Below are 26,567 nucleotides of genomic sequence, written 5' to 3'. Positions count from 1 at the left end.
TTCGCGTGATGAAATTTTTTTTAATCAAATATTAGTGATTGATCTGGTGAATTTTCTATTAAGGGTGGCATGCATTTTTCCTTAAATAAAATAGATTTGAGGAATGGATTCATTCATTCTAGTCCACAAATAAATAATAGACTAATAAGATCAATAGATTATACAATATTGAAAAGTTAAATAAAAATACAGCCTCAAAATCACATACTATGATCCATCCTTTATCTCCAATTGGTGGCCCATTTTATTTTAGGGTATGAATTTTTTTTTTTAAAAAGAAAAATCATATGTGATTTTTCTCATTTAGTTATTCCTCTCTCTACTAATAAATAATAATCTCGAAAATATATTTATACTAAAATAAAACACTCTATCGAAAGTCGCATTCTTTCCTTATGAATTTCATCAATAATTAAGAAATATAGTAGAACATGAATTGTATATATCACTAATTTCTTCATGTAGGACACAAGATATTCCAATAGAGAAACAAAATCATAAGAAAGTATGTCAAAATATTAAAAAAGGACATACAAAATACTTAGGCTAGACAAGGAGGAGTAGATAAAAACAAAAAGAAATTACTGCACATACAAAATAATGAGCAAGATTAATTTTTTGCTTGATAATCTCTCATCCTACTCTTAAAATTTACATGAAGACCATGCTAGGCATTTTATAGCAGTATAGGATGACCTTTGAGTAGATAAAATTAATTTGCATTAAATCAGTTCAATGATTTTAGTCTATATCAAATTTGTTTAATGGAAAAACTCTTCAAATACTCTTGATTTTTACAGGAAAAGAGAAATTAATTATTAATATGAATTTGATTCATGCACCGATTTAAATGAGTTATTTATTAAATATTTAATTATATTTTATAACATTTGTTTTAATTATTTTAATATAAGGATAAAATGGTAATTCAACATTGAGCTTTGAATCTTCCCACTTATAATATAATATATAAATAATATATAATATAATATATATATATATATATATTTTATTTTATTTTTATAACATTTGTTTTAATTATTTTAATATAAGGATAAAATGGTAATTCAACTTTGAGCGTTGAATCTTCTCACTTATAATATAATACTAGATTTACTACACGTGCGTTGCACGTGGTGGCCTCATCTTGTCATATGATTAAGTCTAAAATAGTAAGCTACCTTTTTTGTCATAATATATTTTTGTAAGTATTAGAACAGTCTTGTATACATAATTTTACAGTTAATTGTATGCGTACTACATTATTAAATATATTCAATATGTAAGGTAATAATTTGTATGGACGTTTCTCAATTTCCAATTTTCTGTTTCTGAACAGTACTTGATTATGCTCGTCTAATCGCCTTGAATTTGATGCATGTAACTTTATCACGATGTCCACAAATAGATGATACTTTCCCGGATTTGCAAGTCATTTGTAATTACCAATATCTAAGTCTACACAATAGTTGTATTTTCTTCATAAATTGCATGTTGATGCTCAACTTTTCTCCTCTTCAACCGAACCTATCAAATACAATCAATGACATTTTCATTAGGTTCATGTAATGTGTTGGTTTTGTTCCTAATTAATTACGCTTTAAAAGATAACAATCGTCTCTTACCTAATACTTCCTTGTATACAATATTTTTTGTATATGTGCCCGTCGTCGTATCTGGTTGTTCAGTCATTATCAATACTTTTGTCGTGGTCATTGAGATTCCCCTCGATAGTGCTACATATAGCTGTCCATGGGAGAAAACATGTTACGGAAGATACAATGCAACAGTAGGGATTGTTTGACCTTGAGCTTTATTTATCGTCATTGCAAAACAGAGACGTATTGGAAATTGCTTGCGAATAAATTTTAAAGGATATCCTTCATTCTCCGGCGGCGATAATTGGATTCTTGGTATAAACACTTGTTTTGTTGCATATTCTCATGTGATTATTTTGGCATGTATGACATTGTTATCAAAACCTCTACAAATTAATCGTGTCCCGTTGCATAAGCCATTTGCTGGATCGAGATTCCTCAGCATCAGAATATGTGCATTCTCTTTCAAATATAACCTAATATATAGTATTCAAATATACATTAGTTGTTTAATATTTTACCTCAGCTTTGTTTCATCTAGTTTAGCGATTCACAGTTATCTTACAATTGCAACGCTAACATGGCCTTTTTCATTACCTTAATTGGTGTGGTTGTAATATTTTTCATTCCCCCTTTTTATGACTTCACGCCTGTATATAGGATGAGGTAAGTTAATTGTAGCATATAATTAAGGAAATGTTTGTGGTTTTTCAAATTGTTAGATTAAAGTATAGCTCAATAAATTATAGTTAGACCATAAAATTTGGCAGTGAGGTTAATGAAATATTGTCGAGCATATTAGAAGATTAACTTGTGTACCAAGTGTGAAGATCTAGTGCTTTTGGAAACATTGGATTGATCAAGTGGCTCACGGGTATAGTTGATATCCCAAAAGTGCCTAGTTTGGAAAACAACATATTAAAGTGAGGCATCAAATAATATATTCAAAAATTTTACAATTAGCATAACGAAGAGAGTGGGTATACCTCTATATTTTGAGACTCTCACGTCACATAAGCCAGGAACAGGTTGATCATCTTTCAACTTTTCCACAAATGCACCGTCGTGTATGCAAAATCTCCCCATAGAGTAACAGTTGTACGCTCCATGCTAGATTTTGAATTAGATGAGAATTGTGAATGCATCAGGAGATTTACATGGACGATCGAGAAGTCGTAATGGTAACTTACAATTCGTTTGTAACAACAATTTCACGTCTTTTGCTATCGCCGTTTACAATGATAGGATTGACCGTGACTAACATGCAAAGCAAGTCTGAATAGAGGTGAGGTGAGTTAGTGATACATATTAAGTAATTGAATGTAGAAATTTAAATACGTACTGTGAATAGTTACCGAATATAGCACCATTTGGCAATTTTTCTACGTGTTCCAAAGAAACAAAACCTTCAGAGAAGTTATGTGTTGAAACAACATGGTCACTCTCCTTTATGATTGTGTTGTCGGTAATAGAGAGTTCAATCTCTTTGTGCACAGAAGTGTAGTTGGGGTTGACCCGATCCAACAACCCATTAGCAATGTAGTAACTCTTATTTGTCTTTAAGAAGTCCTTCCATGTGTCAATATGCTTATTAAATAGTGTCGCTTGCAACTTTGTCCCCTAGTATTGATGTAATTGACATATGAGTTGATTAGAAAAGTACTATAGGGAGTAGCTAGGAATGTTAGCATATAACCTAAGCAAAACTATTACCTCGTCGTCCACTAATATTACAGTTTGGAAAGTCCATTCATAACGAGAATTCTTGTACGACATAACAGAACCCTTTCGAATAACAAATACTCGTTTAACCCAATTAACAGAGTATTTTGGTATCTTGTTAATGGAGACACTCTACTTTGATAGTTCAACTTTAGTCACCATGTGTGATGATTCTGGATAGTTAGAGGTGCCAAGGGAAAAGTGAAGTTCATTATTCATTCCGGGCCATAATGTGTCGGTGAAAAATACAGAATCATTAAGAAGATTGTAGCAATGTTACTGCAAGTAGTCCATTGAAGATCATAACAAGATGCATAAGGAGAGTGATAACTTACAATTTAAGATGTGGAGTGAAATATGTCAATGTCGAGTCCAATACTCTTATGTGTTTTGCGTAAGGAAGATCAATATTGGCCTGAGGAAGTATTGCAAAAAGGTTAATTGAATTCAAATGTGCAGATGTACGCTTGAGTAATAAAACAAGTATGGTGGTAGAAAAGGAGGAAAAGAAGGCATACCGATGCGTTATTTGCAGAAGTTGATTTGCTAATGGAGAATTTGTTGCATGTGTGGTTGATATTTATAGGGGAATATGCATAGGTTGCATTGGTTGGAGTATATATTTGGGCATTGGACAGATGCAGTTCATGGGAAACGTGGTGACTGTTCAGTCAAAGAGGACTTGGCGTTTGTATAGTAAAAGTGCTGGTTGTTTGTTGCGTTAGGTTCTTTTTTTTTAAAGTCAGGGGTATTTGTGTCATGTTTTTAAGTGAGTGAGGGGTATTTGTGTAATCTGTTTAAGTGAGGGGTATTTACGTAATTTAACATTCATCTTTTGGAGTTCATTCTTTTAAGGTAGTATAGATAGATATAGATATAGATGATTAACAATTGTAATTTCTCTTAAGACTGTAGCTTACATTTTTCTACAATTACCAAAGTTAAGTTATTTAATTATCCAATTTTAAATAGTAATGTGATATTCTTCTCATGTGAATCATTTTCTAAAAGTTATTGTTAACAAAAGTCGTCACTACTTTTATAGTTTTATTCTCTCTTTTTTATTTATTCGAAGGTTCAAGTATTATATATTCTCGAATAACGGATAATGTGAATCTCTTTGTGATATATTTATCTTCAAAAAGCTTGTAGAGAAAGACTTTGAAGATGTACTATAATATTCTCGAATAAGGATAATGTGAATCTCCTTGAGATATATTTATCTCCGAAAAAAGCTTGTAGAGAAAGACTTTGAAGATTTACTATAAACTAGTGTTGTGTATCAATAGGTTCGGTTTTGAAGTTTATCGGTTTGTAGAGATGCTAAACCGTTATCGAACCATTAAGATATTGGCTTGTCGATTATTGGTTTATCAATTTTTTATCGTTATCGGTTCGGTTATCGGTTTAACCGTTAAGATTTGACATAAAAAAAAACCATGGAAAATCACTTAGAAACAAGGTGACAAACCAAATGAACCATGCACATGAGTTCACAAGTTACATCTTGCTCAAAAGCAAACATTTTTACATTGTAGAATAGCCAAAGTGTTTGAGACAATCAGAAATAAAAGTAGGAAACCAAACTCTAAGTCAAAGACTTTAAATACAAAATGGTATAAATATAATTATTTAATTTACTATCGGGTTATCGGTTAACCCGTTAAGAAAAACCTCAAACCGTTAAGAACCGATAACCCGATAAGAAAAAAATCAAAACCGTTATCAAAACCGCTAAACTAATAACCCAATACTGATAAACCAATAACTTTTTTTCGATTCGGGTTATCGGTTTCGATTCGATTTTGAACGGCACTACTATAAACTTTGTAGAGCCACCACATTTGCTTTATCTCGATGATAGAGAATGATACAATCTTTGTTTGAGATTGAAGATGTACTATAGACTCTTATGCCACGGCCCACGTATATATCTCGCATGTAAGGTATACAAATAATAATGTCATATCTATAAGCAACTACTACCGTTGCCAACTCTAAATCATGCTCACCGTTTCGTGTATACAACAACACACAACCCACATGCAAACTTTATAACAACTACAAATGCTTCAGTCCCAAACAAGGTGGGGTCGATAAGATAGAAGTCTCACTGACCATGTTTTAGAAAGAAAATGTCACACTGTCAAAATCATTTGCTTAACATCCTCTCCCATATCAATGGGTTTAAAATTTATGAATTCAACCAAAAAAAAATGTGCATGACACAAAGGTCTTAGTTTAATAGACTTTTGGGTAAAATCAAATTTACAAAAATATTGTTCCTCTACATAGTGGTTACATTACATGGGTGTAAATTTAGCAAAACAAGCTGTCCATCTGGCTTGAATTACCCAACAAGTTGTTCTACAATTGAGATAGTTGCCATAGGCGTCTAGATTTGAGCGAAAATAAACTTTTTGTACAAAATAAATATATCAGAATGACCAGCCCGATCGTAAGTGAAACACCAAGTGATGCTTCTGAAATATTACTAATGTTATCCCTTGAGCATGCAAGGCCTGCGCGGTGGGTTACCAGTAAGATACCTGAATAAGCTTTGCATCAATCAACCGAAAATTTGTAATTTGCTCTGCTTCAATCCGGCCTTTTCTGGGCTGTTGGTCCCTCAAATGGCTGATTATATACTCCTTAAGCTGACATGTCTAAACAACAGTGTCTGGCTTCACAAGCCCTTGAAGCTTCCACCCTCCAGGTCCAGCCAGAGAAAATGCCTGAGGAGAGCACTTAAGTTAGAGAAGATCAAAGATTTCAGAAACTTCATTTTGCCACTTATCAAGCTATAAAGTCCCATAAAGCACACACAATCATCTTTGCATCTTCAGATTCGTATATGGTTCCTCACAGACAAATATTCATCTTTAAGTTGTTCTTTTCCTGTTTTTGGATTTCACTTTTCAAGAAACGGTATCCACAATTAGAAGTATCTATAAAGAGCCATATTCTCTTCAGAAATGTCTGCCTTTCCATTCGGATATGGTAATAACCTAATTCCAATACATAACATTTAATCCAAATGATGATTAGACTTCACAATATTTTAGGGTGCAAAGAACCAGTTAAGGAGATAAAAAGGAAAAAGTGAAAGATGGGAAAGTAATAATTACATATTCCAACTGTCTGAAAACACAGTCATGGATTCATGACTCTTTATAGAAGCAAAGGGAGAAAATATAGTATGAAATCAACTGACTTTCGTTGATTTGGAGCAAATTACTCAGAAATCGACCAGCACGGCCCTCCTAAATTTCGGTCACAAGCCAAACAGTCGAACCTATTTTTAGTTCACCCTCAATTTGTGATATATACTCTTAGGAGTGAATGTTGGGCCTTGTGCCACTAAAATCCAACACATCCACATGATGAGAGTCTCAGAGATGTGATACTAAAATAGATGTGTGGTTATACCATATTAGACAAGATTAAAAATGTCAATATTCATTATTCACCATAAAGTACAAGCAACACACAGTGAGGATAAAATGCGAGAAGGTTGCTTGAGATGGTTTGGTCATATCCAGATATCGACCTCCCAATGCACCGGTCCGTAGGTGAGATACCATGGTGAGTAAAGGTGTGGAACAAGGTAGACCTAACATGGAAGGAAATTGTCGCAAAAGGCCTATGATCTTTTGAAATTCATGTAGACTTAGCGATAGATAGGGCACAATGGTATGTTTTAGTCATGTTAGTATGTTACTTTAGGTAATATTATTTCTATGGAGTCTTTTAGCCTTAGTAGAGATTTTTCCGCTGATAGAAAATATAGAGAACTTCTAGTACTTATTATTTTTATTTTGTATAATATTGGGCTGATATGAATTTTAATAGGAGAAACATAATCAGTGAGGATTCATATAGCTGATCCCAACTTGTTTGATACTGAAGAGTAGTTGTTGTTTGAGTTGATACTCATTTGCTTGCAAGGTATTCGATAATTTTCGTGAACTAACCTACCAACAGATAGTTAAAGTCTTTAAAGCAGACTGTCATTTTCTGATAAGATAAAGGGAATATTTCTACACTCTAATAACAATGGAGTTGATGAAATTCCTAGCTACCAAACTACAGATAACTACCATAGATCAGATTTGGTTGACACTTGACAGGAACGAGGTTTTAATGACTGCTTATAATAGGAAAGTAGCTAGTTAGGAGTTCTGGCTAAGACAGCAGAGAATTAACTTGGGATGACAAAAGCTAGGGGGAACAGATAACAAATTTCGTTCTTAAACGACGGCAAGAAGAAAGCAGGGCTGTAAAACGATACGATAAAGTAATAACTGGCCCTTTTGGGGGTCAATAGCATTTCACTTCACAGTGGAACTCGGTATACCAACCAACCATATGCTACTTTAATGCAATTGAATTTGCCAAAGTAAGAACGGGAAAATGGAACCAGTTATTACAGATACAATACCTCTTCCCACGACTTCCCAGTGGCTTCAAGCAAAGCAGCATTACAAGTCTTTAGTTCTACAGTAACACCTGACAACACTGAGGCTGCCTCCTCCCATCCTCTATTGTGTCCCATACACCTGAATAGAGGATTAAATTTTAGTATTTTACTATGAAGCACTTTACCCAATAACTGTCAATTGACATAATGAACTGTCATTTCTCAAACCGGAGATAAAATAGAAGGTTGTACAAATCCAATAATTGTATGAGGTTAATACTTCAAGTAATGGGACAACCCTTTACACTAACTGTATGCAAAAAGCAAAGTATTTCACAAAAACATTATTACCTACAAAGACCGTTTGGTCATCACTACCGACAGAAATATCTTCTATACTCCAAAAGCATACAAAAAGAAACAATTGTAGAAAAGGGTTTTCTTTAACTCTTTCGAATGCTTTTACGTTTCTCTCATTCCCTATGATCCACGAAAGTGATTACTGATTAGGGAGCTATTTCCTATACTCTCCTACACATCTCCCAGCTGAATATCCATGCAAGTCATTTCTGTGACTCATCCAATTCAACTCCCAAAATATTATATACTGTATACCATAATTTATATATCGTAACAAGTGACTGACATTTCAAATGTCTTCCTGCACATCAAAACCAACAAATAGTATAGTTTTCTCCTCATGTTTTCTGCAATGAAGAATGGCTCCTACGTCGTACTAAAAAAATGACACCTTTCTCTGTACCCTAAGCACTTTTTCAAAATGGTGGTGGTGTATCATGGCCAACTTGCGCATATCTCGACCATTTCACTGGGTACCTGCTACCTACTTCCTTTCACTAGGACAGGAATCGAGTAACTGAACCTCAACCAACCAAGACTTCGGCAGATGGGAAAACATCATCTAGTGGTTTTCGCCTCCGCTAGGATTTGAACCTAAGACCTCATAGTTCTCCCTCCACCACATTAACCACTAGGACGCACCCGAATACATACCTAACCACTCATATCGAGGAATGAAGAAAATTCATGTCCTTCCTCTCTATTAGCCTGTTATAATATGATTTCAAAACTAACTTGCTGCCTCTCTGGTTTACATTTGCAGCTGTGGGTGAGATTTATTTGTTTGTACAATAATACAAGAAACATTTGAGCACTCCATTCTTCCAGTCCTGCAAATTTCTTATCTTTTGAAGCACCCATAATAGATTTGTATGCAATGTTTTAATGCTCTTCCATTATCTAAAATACCACCACTAAAGAATCACAAGCAGAAGGAGAACTCACATAACTGTTAAGATCTCATCCCTCGAGTATTTACATATTGCTTGTCGTAGGTGCTCAGTTGTCTGCCCATCCATTGCTGCCACAGAATAGAAGCTTGAAATAAAATGTACTTCAGCTTCCAAAAAGGCTTGAACTTGCTCCTGCATTATTTTCAGTGTTTCCTGCGTTCGCAGTGCATCACTATGCAATAAGGAAAACAAAATGATCACTTAGTTTGTTAATATCAACATAATTGATAGGCAGCTTAAAGATCTCATAGCAGACTCCCTTCAAGGTAAGTAGGTATTCTTAAAGAACCACTAACCTTGATAAAATAAGTTGTGGAATCCAGCCCAGTTTTAGAAGGTTTTGCGAGACCTTGATAGCATCAAGTTGTCCAGATCTACTCAAAGGACGATCATGATCTGCTCAAGAACGTAATGATGAAGTATTATATTAAACCTATGAATATAGCTACTTTTATGTTTATAGAGCAACACAGTAAACTTTTTCTGTAATTGTTTCTATTACAAGAGGAACATTTGCATGAGGTATGGAATGCAAGTCGTTGGAGCATCAAAATTGAGCTATGTTTCGCCCATTACAACTCACAGTTTTAAAAAACAGAATCGAAAGAGTCCTCCTTCCTGTCTCTCTACACTTCAATCCTAATTTAACCACTTCTATGAAGCAAAAGAAATTACTGTACTACTCTACACTACATAGATTACAAGAGAAAACAAACATAAGAACCAACTTCGGGTGTTCTCCTGTTTCTGCATCAGGGAAGTGCTACTAATATTTTCAAAATGAAACAAGAATATAATTCGGTTCTACAGACTTCAGTCAACAAGATTATATTCAGTTCTTCATTCGACTGCACCTGGAAGATGAAGACATAAGGAGTGACTTACGCAGGTGCATTTTTGAGAGGCAAGTCCATTACTGAACAAAAGAGAAATAATGTCGAACCCGCAGAAAAAGAAAACCATTTAGAGGTAAAAGTCATTACTTTATTGTAAAACATTCTTTTAATTTTATAATTGTAAGACTAATTCTAGGGAAACTGACTAAAGCCCTTTGCTTTATGGTAAAACTTCAAATGCACCCAGATAACTCTATGTGCCTGAATCAGAGGGTGCTCCTTTTCAATTATGATTTCCTCCGAACTAGTCACTACAACAACAACAATAAACATAATGCAATACCACAAGTGGGGTCTCCAAGGGTAGAGTGTACGCTGACCCTACCCCTACCTTAAGAAGTTACAGAAGTTGTTTCCGATAGGCCATCAGCTCAAATACTCCAAACTAGTCACTGATGAGAACAAATACTACTAGCTTGCCCAAATTTCACCAAAACCAAAAGAAAAAAGCAAAATTCTTTTTTCAATCCATACAAAAACTTAAAAGAACATTCGACACCATGTTCAACAATAGAACCCAAATTCAGTAATGAAAAGTCAGTATCGCACAAACTTAACACCTTGTACTACAGTATTATCATTTAGCTTGCAAACAGAACAGAAATCGGAGCTCCTAATTGCATACACTTGAATCATTTAGGTCATCATTCAAGGGTCTATTGGAAACAGTCTCTCTACCTTAACTTCCGAAGGTAGGGATAATGTTTGTGTACACTCTACTCTCCTCAAACACCACCAGTGTAAGATTACACTGAGTTTGTTGCTGTGGTTGAATCTTTTAGGTGCTTAGTCGTTAAAAGTACAGAATTAAACAGGGAAAAGAAAAGGGGTTCATGGATATAGCTCAAGTAATGGATTAATCCTTAAAACTACAAAATTGAACAGGGAAAACAAAAGGGGTTCATGGGTATAGCTCAAGTAATGGATTAATTCTTAAAACAATAAAACTACTGAATCTAAACAGGGAAACAGAAAAGGGGGTTCATGGATATAGCTCAAGTAATTGATTAATCCTTAAAACTACTGAATTAAACAGGGAAACATAAAAAGGGGTTCATGCATATTCCTAATCAAGCACTTTTTTTTAAAGATTTTAGTAGCTAAAGATGATTACCCCGAATAGAGCGATTCTCCCAAGAACTCTTCGCATGTCGAAGCAATATGAGTCGACGAGCAGCAACTGACGATAGGGTTGTTGTTGGGGTTTCTGTAGAAGTGGAAATCTGCTGCTGATCTTGATTGGTTTCAATTACAAGAGAACCAACACCACTACTAGATGAAGCAACCATAACACATTTTGGGTTTTTCTTGATTTGGGATTTTTTACAAGAGTAGTAGTTGTATGGTACTTGTAATGGTTCCACAAGAGATGCTACTACAACATTCATTTTCTTGGTACTTTCAATTACTCAGCATTCAAAATGATGGCTAACAACTACAAATTTCTTCTCCTCTGAGCTGAGCAAAAATGCATACAATTAATTTGCACTTCAAGCTGAGAGTTTCTTTTAGCTTAGAGTATAAGGGGTTGTTTGGATTCTCTATAATCAAAAACTAATCCTAGAAAAAATCTGTCTTCGTCCTGGATTCTTCACGATAGATTCCATTTTCCTCCTAAAAATAAATTTACTCTTTCATAAAAATAATATTTTTTCCATCTCAAATTATTTATGGTATTTGTGTTATATGTCTCTTAAGAAAATACTATTGATTAGGAGAAGTTTAGACTATTTTACTGTTATCTATATAATCACTCTTCATTAAATATTTACGTATAATCATCTCGATATTAATGTTTGTAGTCTTCAAGAAAAATCACTACTAAGGATAAACCGAGAGAATGACAAATAATTTTGAAACAACTATTTTAAAAATCACAACAAATTGAGTATTACTATCAACTTTTTGGTTATATAACATTTGACTTTCAAAATCATCTCAATCAAAATCGATATGATTCAATTAATTTACGATATTTGTAAGAGTAAAATAGAACACAATAACAATACCATGCATATTTCTATAGGACTTAGGTACAATACTCATCAAGAATAGTACATAGTTTTGTCTACAGTGTGATCTTTGGAAAAAGCTAAAGTTGCAAGGAGTTAAATTTGTCTCCAAAAAAAAGAGCTACAAACAAGTAGGATTTCCCTATAATAAGAATGTCTTCAACTGGAAACTCCATTTACATGGAATACTTTTATCTATACAATGAATTTAAACTAATTTATGAATGGAAATTCTAATGTAGCCATTGTAAAGCATTATTGAGGTGTAACAATCTTGAATCTCCCCCGCGGCCTTTACTGAGATACCAGTCGAGGGGAAAGAAATGAGGGATTATATCATTATCCCTGGTCCTTTGATAACACGATCAATCGAAGATTCTCTACAGATTGACTTTGTTTAGCTTGGCATGGGCTTGTTCTCCAAAAATGATCTGAATAGAATGAAAGCTTGACGAGGGCGATGAAGAGGCACTTCATGCCCTGCTCCTGTTATAGTTACAAGGGTTAACCCTTTGTATAATTGGCTCCATCCTCCAACCTATTCATAGAATAACGACAAGATACAAATGAAAGAATGAATTTTTCGATACTGGAGAGGAAAAGATGCAAAGGTTGTCAAGAAGAAAACAGTTTGCATTGTCCATTTATGACTAACCTTTTTATTGTCATACCAAGGGTACCAGTTTGTGATAGTTGGAAGCTTCAATGCATCTATAGAATATCGAGTTGCGGTTAAAGGAACAACTGAATCAGTATCGCCACTGCAAAGGATGTTAGATTATCAGAAAATCAGATTCTGATTGAGATAAGCTGAAAAAGGTAAACATTATCAAAGTTGTCTGTGCTGACGAGTCATTTCTGCATAAACCGTGATGATTCAAGATGACACAAACATATCAGTTCATCCTATGACTTAGTTGGAAGTAAAGATACAATATGAGACGTTTCCAGCTCGCCTTTCATACTTGATATTCTTCATTTGAAAAGCCAAATGAATGTTGCCAACAAAAATCAGCTATATATAATGAGTAAAGATGGAAAAAGTACTGTATTCAATTATAATTCGTAGACACTTCAGAAAAAGAGAGTATAATTGCAGTAATGGATGTATAATAGTGCAAAACAGTCCAGAAAAAAAAGTAATGGATGTACAATAACCAGCAAATAGTAACAAAAACAACAGTTAGTAACACTACTGCACCAAAATAATCGTAGTTGAAGTACAAGAAATAACAGATAGTAATAGAAATCGAAGAATAAGAAACTACAAGGATCATTTAGTATAAGCTTTTCACTAGCTGCCTATGAGCTTAAATTTCAACTACTTTGATGATAAGTACATGCGTAAATATCTCTTCTATGAGATAATGGTAATCAGTGAATTTTTAAAATAATTGAACCATAGGAAAGATTCATTTTCAGAATCAAACGCCATTCTTTGCTTGATTCAAGTGCTTGTTGGAGATGCAATAGGGAGATCTTGACACTTGACTTTACATAGTAATACTAGTTTTAGTGTCCAAGAATAATAAATCACCAATAAGAGAGAGAGAGAGAGAATAAATGAATAGGCTACTATACCACCAATTTATGGTATAGTATTCATGTCACTTCCAACTGTAGATAGTTAAATAATTTTGGAAAGAGGGTACCGAAACTTGAAAATGGGGTCCAATAACACAATGATAATAGAGGGGCAAAAGAAGATGTCAAAAGGAGGACAGACTTAGTTTACCTGAATACCCATATCCTGAGACCGGCCGCTATTAGCTCTTGGTAGATGGGAAGCATTGACAAAGGAGAATCGTCCCAGTAGTCTCCGACAATATCACTGGAAACCAAAAATAATCTTATTAAAAGTTATCAACAAGTTTGAAGATAGGAAACTTGAAACTTCAATAATTTTTTCAACAGACCTGCATGTTTTCCAAGGATAGGCAATCTTAGTTACATTAGCATGGAATGCCTTTTGTACCTCTGGGAGATTAAAATAAACATCAGAGTACCTCTCGGTACATGGATCATATGCTCTGGACATCCATGGCTACATTTTTGAAACAGGAAGAGAAGTTTAAAAACTTGAACGCCCACGTATTAAATTGAGGACTTCCGGACTACCATAAGGATATAAATATCAACATTAGATGTACAATACTAAACGGTGAAGTTCAGAATGATTAAAAAAATTCACACTTAAATAGGTTTGGAAACAACAACAAACAACAATATACCTAGTGTAGTCTCGTAAGGAAATAGGTGTGGAAACATTCTTAACAAATAGAAATCTGACACACTAGCAAAATAAGATAGGAGGATTACTAGTTAGAAAGGAGATTTAAGGGAAATTGATGATACTTCAAATACTCTCAATCGAAAAACTAAATTGAAGAGGCACTCCTCCAAGAGAGTTTACTAAGCTAAATGAAGCTATCAAAGAAAAAGTCCTAAAATCACAGATAGACCGTTTGAAGAAAAATAAAAGATAACATACCTGCTAAAGTTATAGTTTCCATTTACTAGCAGTGTCTCACTAAAAAGGAATCGTTATTACTCACTACATGAGAAAGATACTTTAATGTTTGTGGCTCTCTCTCTCTCTCTCGCTCTCTCATACATGAACATGACCAAACAAGTATTTCAAATGAAAATACAAGCACCTAGATAATAAACATTCAGCGCCTCTGAACCATTGAAAATGCAATCTTCCTGGTATAACTTAACTGTTGAAGGACACCAGCATAAAACACTGATCCACTGAGAAAGGGGACATTTCTTTGCTAGATGCATTCATTTTGACAAAGGATTAAGAACTTCAAAATTTTCCACAAGGTGAAAAAGAAAAGGGTAGTTATGTTTTTGAATCTTTGATGGATGTAAGATTTTGGTAAAGCTAACAACTTGCATGTCAGGTACCAGAAAGACAGTTCTACTTCAGATTGAGATATCAATTCTAAGTATGCACAATTTCAACATATTGTCTAAAACTCCAAATCTTTCACATCGCAGGAACTTATCTGTTTTTGTGAATTTTTTTTAAGCATGCAGTAATGTTTGTCTGGTCATTTTAGCAAACTAAAGTTTTGAAAGTGTGCAATTATCATAAGTAGTTCATCTCATCACTCTTTAACGACTTTCGCTGAACATTCTACAATTACCTACATTTGCCATCTATAAGTGGAGTGAGAAGAGAGCATAAAAAGTAAAGACTCACATAATGACCCCTTAGGTTGCGATGAAGTGCATTAGTACTGGCACAAGGACGAGTATATATGCTATATGGGTCAATATTTCCCTGCTCATGTTCTGCAATAAGAAGAGCTTTAGTACAATCAGCAGAAGGATGTTCAGAAGATCCCGTGTCACATGTTGTCTGTAGAAGCTTGTACGTAGAATCCGAAATCAAGCCATGAGTCCACCAGTACTCGAACGTGCCGACATAGTCATGGTAATCATCAGTAACAGCATTTCCAACCTAAAAAGACCATAACTTAATATTTACGTAATATTGCATTATAAACACTCAAAAAACTGCTACTACCATAAAGCCCTTGAAATTAATAATTGGGTTCTGGATTCCCTTATTCCTCTGGTAGACAAGTTGAGATAGCTGCGGAACATAATGCCCTAAACACGTGGAAGAAAAATGGAATTAGTATCTCATGATATTAACAAAGATGGATCCCATTAATCAATGTGATACAAAATACCTGCATAACTTTCTCCCGCGATGTAAAATTCTCTATGCTTGTACTGAGGAAACCTTTCAAACCACTTGATAAGAAACTGGTAGGTATCTTCAGCTACAAATTGGAAGGCCAAGGTTCAGCATTTCATCTTAAACAACGTAATCATTTCCATTAAAAAAAATTCATACAGCGTTTTGTACATTGGATTGACTTCTTGAAAAAAAAAATGAGATAAGGTTCAAGTTTGAAAAAGTGGTTTTGACCAATTTTTTTAAAAAATCCACTCAAAAAATTTCAACTTTTTTTCAAGTTAAATGCATATCCGAACACAACTCGATTTCCAAATATCTTTATTCAACTTTTTCTCAAGTTAAATGCGTATACAAACACAACCCGATTTCCAAATATACTTCTTCAACTTTTTTTCAAGTTAAATGCATATCCAAATACAACTTGATTTCCAAATACCCTTTTTCAACTTTTTTTCAAGTTAAATGCATATACAAACACAACTCGATTTCCAAATATCCTTTTTCAACTTTTTTTCAAGCTAAATGCATATCCAAACACAACTCGATTTCTAAATACCCATTTTCAACTCTTTTTTTTCAAGTTAAATGCATATCCAAGCACAACTAGATTTCCAAATATCCTTTTTCAACTTTTTTCCAAATACTACTTCTTTTCAAATACCAGGTTTTACGTTCAAACGCCTACTATGAATCTTCAAGATTCTCACATCGAAAGCACACAACATAATGACTAACATTCAATTACTCAATCATCCTTACCTGTTCTTTGATCACCAGCATCATACAAATCTGAGGAAGTATTTGTATAAGAAAAACCAACTCCAGCTGGTGATTCAAGAAAAAGCAAATTCGCCACTGCCAACCGACAACAACAATTCGATTAACACAAACAAAAAGTAAACATATTCAAAACAAAAATTCACTCTAAAAACAAAACACACATACAGTTGTTCCATGAGTAAGGATTCAAGTAAAGTGTCTTCCCATCAGCATTAATATGAAACGGGCCGATTTCTTCAGCAGCTCCATAAGCTACAGAAGAACATCCTGGCCCTCCATTAAGCCACAAAACAAGTGGCCTTTTCTCAGGATTACGATTCGATGGCGATTCAATCAACCAGTAAAATAATGCCCTTCCAGCTTGCTGATTTACAGTTACATAACCTGAATACTGACTGAATTGTACATTTTCTGGTTGCCCAGGCAAATAAGTAATTCTATCATTTTCTTGTTCTACATTAGAGAAAGAATAACAACTACCCACAAACAAAAATGACAAGAAAATCACGTAACACAAAGAATTCTCCATGAATCTGTACACACTGAAAACAAATCAAACACAAAGATTGGATTTTTTTCAAGAATTATGTACAGTTAGTCCAAGATATTGAACATTTATCACATGGGGCAAAACAATACAGTGAAAAAACACAGAAACAACAAAAATCCCAAATTTTTGTGGGATTTTCAAGAAACAAGGAGACAAGTACTATGGGGACAAGATGAGAATGACCCAGATAGAAGAATATAAAGTAAGGAATACCCAAATGCACAGATCTCTAAATAAATTCTGAAATTATAGTAATAATAGTAAGAGATTTGATCCAAGATTTCTACTAATTAGTGAAAGTTGGCATTTTTATTAACCCAATTTAATCGCCCGCCTTCTTGTCATACAATAAGAGTATTTTTTATACATCCAACTACTAAAAATATCCGTCTTTTGTCATTTTGATTTCTGGTTTGGTATCCGACACCCGCATTGATGTTCACTAATTTAAATTCACGTCGTATAGGACTCACTCGGAGTAAGTTATCTTTACTATAAAACTAATTTTAAAAAAAAATTATGTTCAAACTTAAAACCAAAATATCTAGTTAAGAGAAAAATAGTTACATTCATTGCACCACATTATTTTAGTGTGGTGTGTCTTTCGTCATATTCACAATCACGGAATGATTGATGGGTTTCGTCATAGTAATTATTATTTTGGTAGGAATTATCTAATAGACAAAGGAAACGCATAAAAATATGACAGTGGAAACTGGGACCTAATGAGGTTGGTTTAAATTCGTATAAGCAAATCATTAATTCAATTTCTGGGGTTTCATCATAGTAATTATTATTTTGGTAGGAATTATCTAATAGACAAAGGAAACGCATAAAAATATGACAGTGGAAACTGGGACCTAATGAGGTTGGTTTAAATTCGTATAAGCAAATCATTAATTCAATTTCTGGGGTTTCATCATAGTAATTATTATTTTGGTAGGAATTATCTAATAGACAAAGGAAACGCATAAAAATATGACAGTGGAAACTGGGACCTAATGAGGTTGGTTTAAATTCGTATAAGCAAATCATTAATTCAATTTCCGACTAATGAAGGACTTTAACTCAATCTAACATAGTAACACCTCCACACTCAGGCTTAACTGGAGTGTGGATCGAGTCGGAAAGGAAATGAATTTAATTTTGATATCTTGTAGAAATATAATACTATGGTCTAATTCAACCTTAAAAATTAGCTCATAAAGAGCAGATTGTTCAAATCCATATAAAAGTTCATTCTTCAACCAAAGTAAGATTCTACCTCACTTTAAACAAAGTGCGCGCAAAATTAATAAGACTTAATTAAAGTATCAAGAATGAAATATCTTGACAAATTTAATCATCGTTAATTAAAAATAATAGAGGTGTACTTTCATTGTAATAAACACAACCCCACTATTGGGTCATGGGAAATAGGGAACAGTGTGAAATAAGGGATCTTTCTTTTTTGGATTTTATTATGTTAGCCACTCTTGGAGCAATTTGACTTAACATCTAGCAGTAGCACATGGGGATATTATGAACTTGGTTTTGATTGGTTGGCAAATTCTCATCACAAATAATTCACAACTTTTTGGACCAACATTATTTAATTCATATATAACCACCACCGTTGAATATGAGACGTATTAATTGATCATTTTACTAAAAATAATTGTCTCATTTTAATTGTCCATCTTATTAGATCAAAAAAATATTAATTAAATTTTTCCTATATTGCCGTTGCAATTTTACATTTGTTTGTAAAATTTTCAAGAAGTTTTTTAAGGGGTGAATTAGTAAAATTATATTCTTATTTATGATTTCTTAATATGCGTATAAAAAGGAAAGTAATCAGCTAATATGAGACGGAAAAAATATTTTAGATTCAAATCTAAAAAAATATCGAGAAATTTTAACAGTTCGAGCTTTGAAAATGAAAAAAAATCATGATGAGGAGCCTTCGCCCTTGAAATGGGCCTTAAGATAAGTCCGACTCGGAAAAATAATCAGGTCAATAAATTTTTTTAAATACTAAATAAACGGGGAAAAAAATAATAAGTGACCATCGCAAATGTTAAAAAGTAGGCTACAACAATATAGCCAAAGAGTATATTGGGATAGATTGTAATCTCTTAATCGAAAACTTATGTTTTCGATCTCGAGAATAAAAAATCTCTAACATTAAATTCCGAATACCAAATAGTTATACTTCTAAAGAAAAAAGAAAAAAGGTATAGCAACATTCTTTATGTATTTCTAGTTGGACTAAAAGACAAGGTAGAAAGTTTGCAACATATTTAACCACTTTTTGTACTTATTACGTATTATATACATTTGTTTAGGATTGTTCAACTTGCAATGCCGCGTGAAGATTAGTTGTATATTAAACCTTTTTGATTACGTAAAGGAAATTTCACAAGTTGTGTTGAAAAAATCTATTAATTTTTATATCAAAAGAGTTTTATTAATTTATGTATTATTATTGTTGATAGATTTTAAGTTTGTGGTGTAGAAGCTAACATGGGTGGAGTTGTTTAGTGCAACAAGAAGGAAAAGTATCATTGCCTATATCGTGATCTAGATTATTATATATTTGTGTCGTTGAAGAAGAGTACTCTTTGATTAGTAGGGGGGGGGGGGGGGGGTGGAGACGTGAACGTGTGTGGTTAAAGGTGAAATGTCACTTATACTCACTAATAGTAAATAAGTTCTTAGTTTTTTTATTTTTTCAAAAAGTAAATATATAAATATACTAATGTTCTATTCTTGGAATTCAAATGAGGCTTCTAGATAAAGATGGAGACTGAAAGAAACTCACTAGCTTCACCATATTGTTCGGATTAAATGATGTCTTTAAAGTATGTCTTATGTTTTATGAATAGTCTAAAGTTGATTTTGAAACGTCTTTGTAAATATATATTACACTCTTTTAGTCGCTCCAGTGGGCTTTATCGATCACCTAACGTTTGATTTTGGGCTTATTTGCTTTATATTTATGGGCTTGGCCTGCATTTTATGAAGGCCCATTTGCTAGCTATTTAGTCCAAGCAACCTTAATGGGCCTTTATCAGCCCAAGTCTTCTTAATCAGGCCCATATTTATATTTTGGTGCTAAGTGCTAACACTTAGGGGTAGAGGGAACTTTCGGTGGAGTAGTAACATCGATACTAACAAAATTGCATTAGTTCTATATGTTTGCATCAACGGCGAAGAGCCGAAGACACTTTGCTGGGTCGATATTAAAAAACAAAAACTAGGAGTGGGATTAGATATTCTAGTAGCCCTAGACGTAAATGATATGAATATACTAGGCGTTGTGCTTTAGTCATTTGTTGAAAATTGACATAAGCTGAAGAGACATATATATAATAAGTTGTTTTAAAAGTTCTCTCAAATATTTTCATTTCCCCCCAAAAAAAATCAAGCGAAAACTCATGTTATACTAAAGTTATAGGTGTATTTGCATTTTGTAGTATATAAGTTAGTTATGCCGCAATCAAATAATCATGATTTACGCGTAATAAAATTTTACCTGCATTCAATATTTACCTCAAATAAATGAAGGGAAGCAATCATATAGTACACTGACTCTCTCACTTGCCTCCCTCCTATTTCCCTTGTCCCTCTCTCTTTCTATGTATCTGTATTTTAGAGTGTATCTAGTAGTAAAAATACATGCTACCAGAATGTATATATATGAGTAGGATATATATACTTGTGAAGAATTTTTGTTTCTTAAATTAAGATGTATAATTTTATTGAATTCAAATAGTAATGTGTCTTAACTAATTTAATTTTGTTATGTTTGACAAATAACCAAAGAAATTATGCACTTACAACTAAATTGTAAGAAGGCCACACCAGTGGAGATTGATTCTGAAATGGTATAACTATCGTTGATTTTTTGCCAAAAAACCTTTTAATAAAATAATTTTAAAAATGTGACTGATCAATGTGTTTAGTTTATTTTTGGTTAAAACTCATTAAATTTATATTCTTCTCCTCAATAGGTTTTACTTGATTGTAAGAAATGAATAGAGTGGTAACGGAATTTGTGCGAACATGAAAAAAATATCTTAATTCTTGTATCACTATCAAGAGAAATAAATAAATAACTAATAATAATATACAATTAACAACATAAACGAAATAACGAATATCTAATCAAAATCATATTCATAACGAATTTAATAAAAACTTTCATTACTTGGTAATATTATATCAAAACTATTACAACAAAAATAGAGTTATTACAATAGAAAGTGGAAAAGAATACAAATATTTTAAGTCACTAGATGGCTATAGGCACGACGATATTCGGGACATGTCGTATGTGTAGTCATCCAAGTATATATGCAGTCATGGTGATAATAATGATCGCATGGAAGGACTCGTACGTACAATGTCTGTTCGAATTCACTCAAATAGACATGACATGTACCGTTCGTGAAATGAACCCTATAACAAGGAGGATCAAATTATTTGGCCTAGTAGCATTATGATGGCCTTCAGTTTGAGCAATGGCATAGCCACTACAACACAAAAGCTGTGAAAATATGTTCAGTCAAAGTAAAGAAAAAGAAAAGTAGAACTTAACTTATTGTAAATGGAACATGAAATTTCATAATAATTATTGTACAATTAACATCCCTATTCCATTACAATAATGATATTAATTGGTATGACAATAATATTTCATAAATCTTACATCTTAAATATTAGTGCCTCATATGTGTATTTAGTGCGCCTAACGTGCATCTTATGGGTCTTATGTGCATCTTGTGTGCCTCATGTACATGTGAACCAATGTTTGCTATATATTGTTCAAAAAGGTATTTATATTTATGTATGAGCTTATATTATTTCACATGTACATTAGAACGTTACTTTCGACATATGTTACTACAAAGTCATTTTGATAAATGTAGTTAAACTATTTAAGTTGTATTTGTTATAGTAAATAAAACGACATCAATACCAAGCATACCATTACAATATTGAAACATAAACGTCTCTTTCTCAATAAATTATGTTAAAATTATTACATTCTTAGTAATTATACACAATATCAATATTATTATTACATTGAAATTAAAGTTGATAATTAAAATATAAATTTATTTAAGTCCCGAGATTATTGTAATCACGACAACATTCTGGCATGTCATGTTTGTAGCCATTCAATTATATATGCAGCCATGGTGATAATAATTATCACATGGAAGGATTCGTACGTGAAATGTCTGTTCGAATTCACTCAAATAGACATAACATGTACCGTTCGTGAAATTTATCCCTTCTTATACTGAATATTGAACAAGGAGGAATAAATCTACTATGTGTTTAATACGCTTTATGGGGGCAGCACGCTTAATCTTATCGAGTGTCTCCCAATATATAAGATAAGCAAGAACACTGTTATTAAACCAATGAACCCTATAACAAGGAGGATCAAATTATTTGGCCTAGTAGCATTATGATGGCCTTCAGTTTGAGCAATGGCATAGCCACTACAACACAAAAGCTGTGAAAATATGTTCAGTCAAAGTAAAGAAAAAGAAAAGTAGAACTTAACTTATTGTAAATGGAACATGAAATTTCATAATAATTATTGTACAATTAACATCCCTATTCCATTACAATAATGATATTAATTGGTATGACAATAATATTTCATAAATCTTACATCTTAAATATTAGTGCCTCATATGTGTATTTAGTGCGCCTAACGTGCATCTTATGGGTCTTATGTGCATCTTGTGTGCCTCATGTACATGTGAACCAATGTTTGCTATATATTGTTCAAAAAGGTATTTATATTTATGTATGAGCTTATATTATTTCACATGTACATTAGAACGTTACTTTCGACATATGTTACTACAAAGTCATTTTGATAAATGTAGTTAAACTATTTAAGTTGTATTTGTTATAGTAAATAAAACGACATCAATACCAAGCATACCATTACAATATTGAAACATAAACGTCTCTTTCTCAATAAATTATGTTAAAATTATTACATTCTTAGTAATTATACACAATATCAATATTATTATTACATTGAAATTAAAGTTGATAATTAAAATATAAATTTATTTAAGTCCCAATATTATTGTAATCACGATAGCATTCTGGCATGTCATGTTTATAGTCATCCAATTATATATGCAGCCATGATGATATACATGGCTACAAAGGATGACTCGTACGTACTCCATCTGTTCAAATTCAGTGAAATAGATTTGGCACGTATCATCTGTAAAGTTAATTCCGTCTTGTACTAAATATGATACATGACAAAATAAACTAACGATTTATCTAACGAGTCATAAAGCGACATTGCGTCTATATCTATCGTGTGCCTCCCAATATACAATAAGTGATACTAGAACAACTAGTCCTTACTAAAATTACACCTAGAACATGCACTTATTTTAAGGGAATTTTGTGATTTTTCAATTTTGGCAGAAATTGAATCAATGCAGCAAACAACCACAAATATTTGTCTCACTCAAAAGATAAGAAAAAAAGTAAGTTACCAATTTTGAATATATTATTGAGAAGCTTTGTGAAATAAAAAATACATAAACCTGAGGATTTGCTCCTAAATGTATACTCGTTTTACCATATTGCTCGGATTAAATGATGTCCTTAAAGTATATCTCAAGTTCTATGAAAAGCTTAAAGTTGATTTTGAAACAACAAAATTTGTAAAAAAAAAAAAGGGGAAATTTTCAAAATGTCAATATTTTAGCATTTAATAGGTTCCCTTAGCCACATTTTTAATATTTATTAAAAGTGTCAATATTTTAGTTTGACACTTTTAATAAATATTTAATTTGTTTAATTTGAAAGAATACAATTATTTAATAACGGAGAAAATCAAGGGAGAGAATATTTCAAAAAAAGGTAAATATCACTTAATTTTCTCATCAGTTACATTTTTTAAAAAGAAAACTCAAACATGTGCCTTTTTCACAATGTATTTTTGTTTTTTATTTCCAGAATTTTGTAACCTTTTTTAAATCGTAGTCATTCCAATATGTATATTATTTGTATTCATTATAGTTTTCATGTTGTATTTTGTATTATGAAACTTGTATTTTTTTATTTAGTTTGTATTCATTCAATAGTTATGCCAAATGAATCTATAGTTATTTGAGAAACGTATTTGTATTCATGTATTTTTTTCACTGTGTATTTATTCTTTTCTTCAAAATCTTGTATCCTTTCTTAAGTCGTATTCATTCCATTATGTATTTTATTTGTGTTCGTATTCATTCTAGTTTTTATGTAGTATTTTGTATAATATTATATATAAAATATAAAAAACAGTATGATGAAAAAGTGAGAATGAAATATAAAACTGAAAAGGAATAAGTGAATATTTGTTGCAATCATTCTTAAATAAAATACATAACTAGTTGGTATACTTTTAGAATGAATACAAATTAGGAACGATACCAGATTCATAAACTATGCAACATGATTTTTGAATGAATACAACTATTAGTAGCATACATACGATTTTGAATACAAATTGAGAAATTATACAAAATTCTAAAAAAAAAAATCTAAAAACAAAACAAAACAAACCAATATGAAGTTGTTCTTCCTATAAATAAAATACATATCTAATTGACATACCTTTGGGATGAATTCAAATTAGGAACAAATACAAGATTCATAAACTATGCAATATGAGATTTTGAATGAATACAAATATTAATAGCATACATACAGATTTGAATATTAATTGAGAAAGGATACAAAATTCTAAAAAAAACTATAAATACAAAACAAACTAATAGGAAATTGTTCTTCCTTAACTTGGTCTTCAACAAGTTCTTCGAAATCTTCAGCACCCAATTTTGGAAATCAAAAGATACTTGGTGACAATGTAGTTACCTTTATCCGTGGGTGAAAAATATTTTGAAGGAATTGTGAGATTTCTTGAACAAATTGGAGGAAAGTAGAAGAGGTGGATTTTCTTAGACAAGAAAATGAGAGAACAGTGGTGAAAAACTCAAGAGAGAGAAAAGAAGAATTTGGGGTAAAAACCTAGAAATTGGGGAAAGTGAGTAATGAGAGTTTTTTTTCTTCTTTTTCACGTATAGGGGAGTAAAATTAGTTGAATGTGGGGCCTGATTTGAGAAATAAAAGGAAAGAAAATCAATTATATTAGGATACATTTTATTAGCTAAAATATTAACATATTGACATTTTCAATAATTATTTTAAAGTGTAGATGTTTTTAATAATTATGTCAGGGAGTTTGATTAGTTTGCTAATTTTCCCTAAAAAAAGACTAATAATATAAATTTACGCTTTTTGTGCACTTAGGCCACTCCAGTAGGCTTTATCGATCGGCCCACATTAAATTTTGGGCTTATTTGCTTGAGCTTTTTGGGCTTGGCCTGCATTTTTTGAAGGCCCATTTTTAGCTATTTAGTCCTAGCAACTTTAATGGGCCTTTATCAGTCCAAGTCTTCTTAGTCAGGCCCATATTTATATTTTGAAATAGATATAGTCATGATATACTAAAGTTATAGGTGTATTTGCATTATGTAGTATATGAATTTAGTTATGTCGAAATCAAATAATCATGATTTACACATGATAAAAATTTACCCGTATTCAATATTTACACCAAATAAATGAAGGAAAATAATCATATAGTCAACCAAAACGGGCTTGACCTTCTCGGTCACTAGTCGATTGTATAACATTAGACTAAAAACTATTTCAGCCCCTTAAAAATCAAAACCATTTGGCATAGCCAATCGGCTTGCTATAGCTTTATGGCCGGCCCATGAGGGCCAAAAGGTCTTTAAAAAATAAAAAATCAAACAAAATTTTTCGTTCAACACTTTCGTTACATAAAACTTAAAACTCATAATCAAATATTGAAATCTAAACATGGGAAAGGCACACCATTAAAAAAAGTATGTGATGAAAATGCTTTGTTTCATTTCGATTCGAAGTACAAATCTTTCGATCGTTTGATTGGTGGAATAAGAATAATACTTTCAAGATAAAATATGAGACTCTCTTATCTCACATTTGATTAAGGTTATTAATTTGTTCTAAAATTATTTTATTGCATCATTTATACTAAAATAATAGAATTAAGTATCTTATATAAAAGATAAATAGTCAATCTCATGAAATATATATATCCTTCGTCTATTCTATCCCACATATTGCCAAACGACCAATGCTTAGATTAATTAGAAAACCAAACACAAATATCAAATCAAAAGAAATAAAGTATTAGTTTATATTGCATTATTAGCATTAAATACAAAACATAAAAATGCACGTGATTTTTAAATGTATAAAACTACAAATATTGTCATTCTAATTAAGGTGAATTACTTTATACACAAGTGGTGCTTTTTGTAACCGACAATCCACTTAAAGTTTGGAATGTCCATTGAAAACTAGATGATAATTTTGAAATAGATATAATCAAATTGGACAACCTAATATGGCACTTACTTAAAATAATAATATTACCACATGTTGTTTCCCTCCTAGTTAAACTGAGTTCAATTTATTGAGTGATCC

General features: G+C 32.3%; 2 protein-coding genes across 2 annotated transcripts; both read right to left on the bottom strand.

The window, feature by feature from the left end:
- Positions 1-5,587: 5,587 nt before the first annotated feature.
- Positions 5,588-11,570, bottom strand: LOC102589126 (uncharacterized). The gene is made up of 5 exons (XM_006350164.2): positions 11,064-11,570; positions 9,350-9,449; positions 9,046-9,225; positions 7,762-7,879; positions 5,588-6,055 (listed from the first exon to the last, which is right to left on the bottom strand). Exons 1-5 carry the CDS (start codon positions 11,335-11,337, stop codon positions 5,987-5,989), a joined length of 741 nt encoding a protein of 246 aa, XP_006350226.1. The 5' UTR covers positions 11,338-11,570; the 3' UTR covers positions 5,588-5,986.
- Positions 11,571-11,939: 369 nt separating this feature from the next.
- Positions 11,940-17,371, bottom strand: LOC102588799 (serine carboxypeptidase-like 27). Its single transcript, XM_006350163.2, has 9 exons — positions 16,625-17,371; positions 16,439-16,534; positions 15,669-15,761; positions 15,500-15,585; positions 15,173-15,433; positions 13,878-14,005; positions 13,697-13,792; positions 12,617-12,722; positions 11,940-12,499 (listed from the first exon to the last, which is right to left on the bottom strand). Exons 1-9 carry the CDS (start codon positions 16,986-16,988, stop codon positions 12,359-12,361), a joined length of 1,371 nt encoding a protein of 456 aa, XP_006350225.1. The 5' UTR covers positions 16,989-17,371; the 3' UTR covers positions 11,940-12,358.
- Between the last annotated feature and the right edge of the window lie 9,196 nt (positions 17,372-26,567).

The sequence above is a fragment of the Solanum tuberosum genome, unplaced genomic scaffold (assembly GCF_000226075.1).
Source record: "Solanum tuberosum cultivar DM 1-3 516 R44 unplaced genomic scaffold, SolTub_3.0 scf00118, whole genome shotgun sequence".
Taxonomy (NCBI): Eukaryota; Viridiplantae; Streptophyta; class Magnoliopsida; order Solanales; family Solanaceae; genus Solanum; species Solanum tuberosum.
This window is presented reverse-complemented; position numbering and strand designations above follow the sequence as displayed.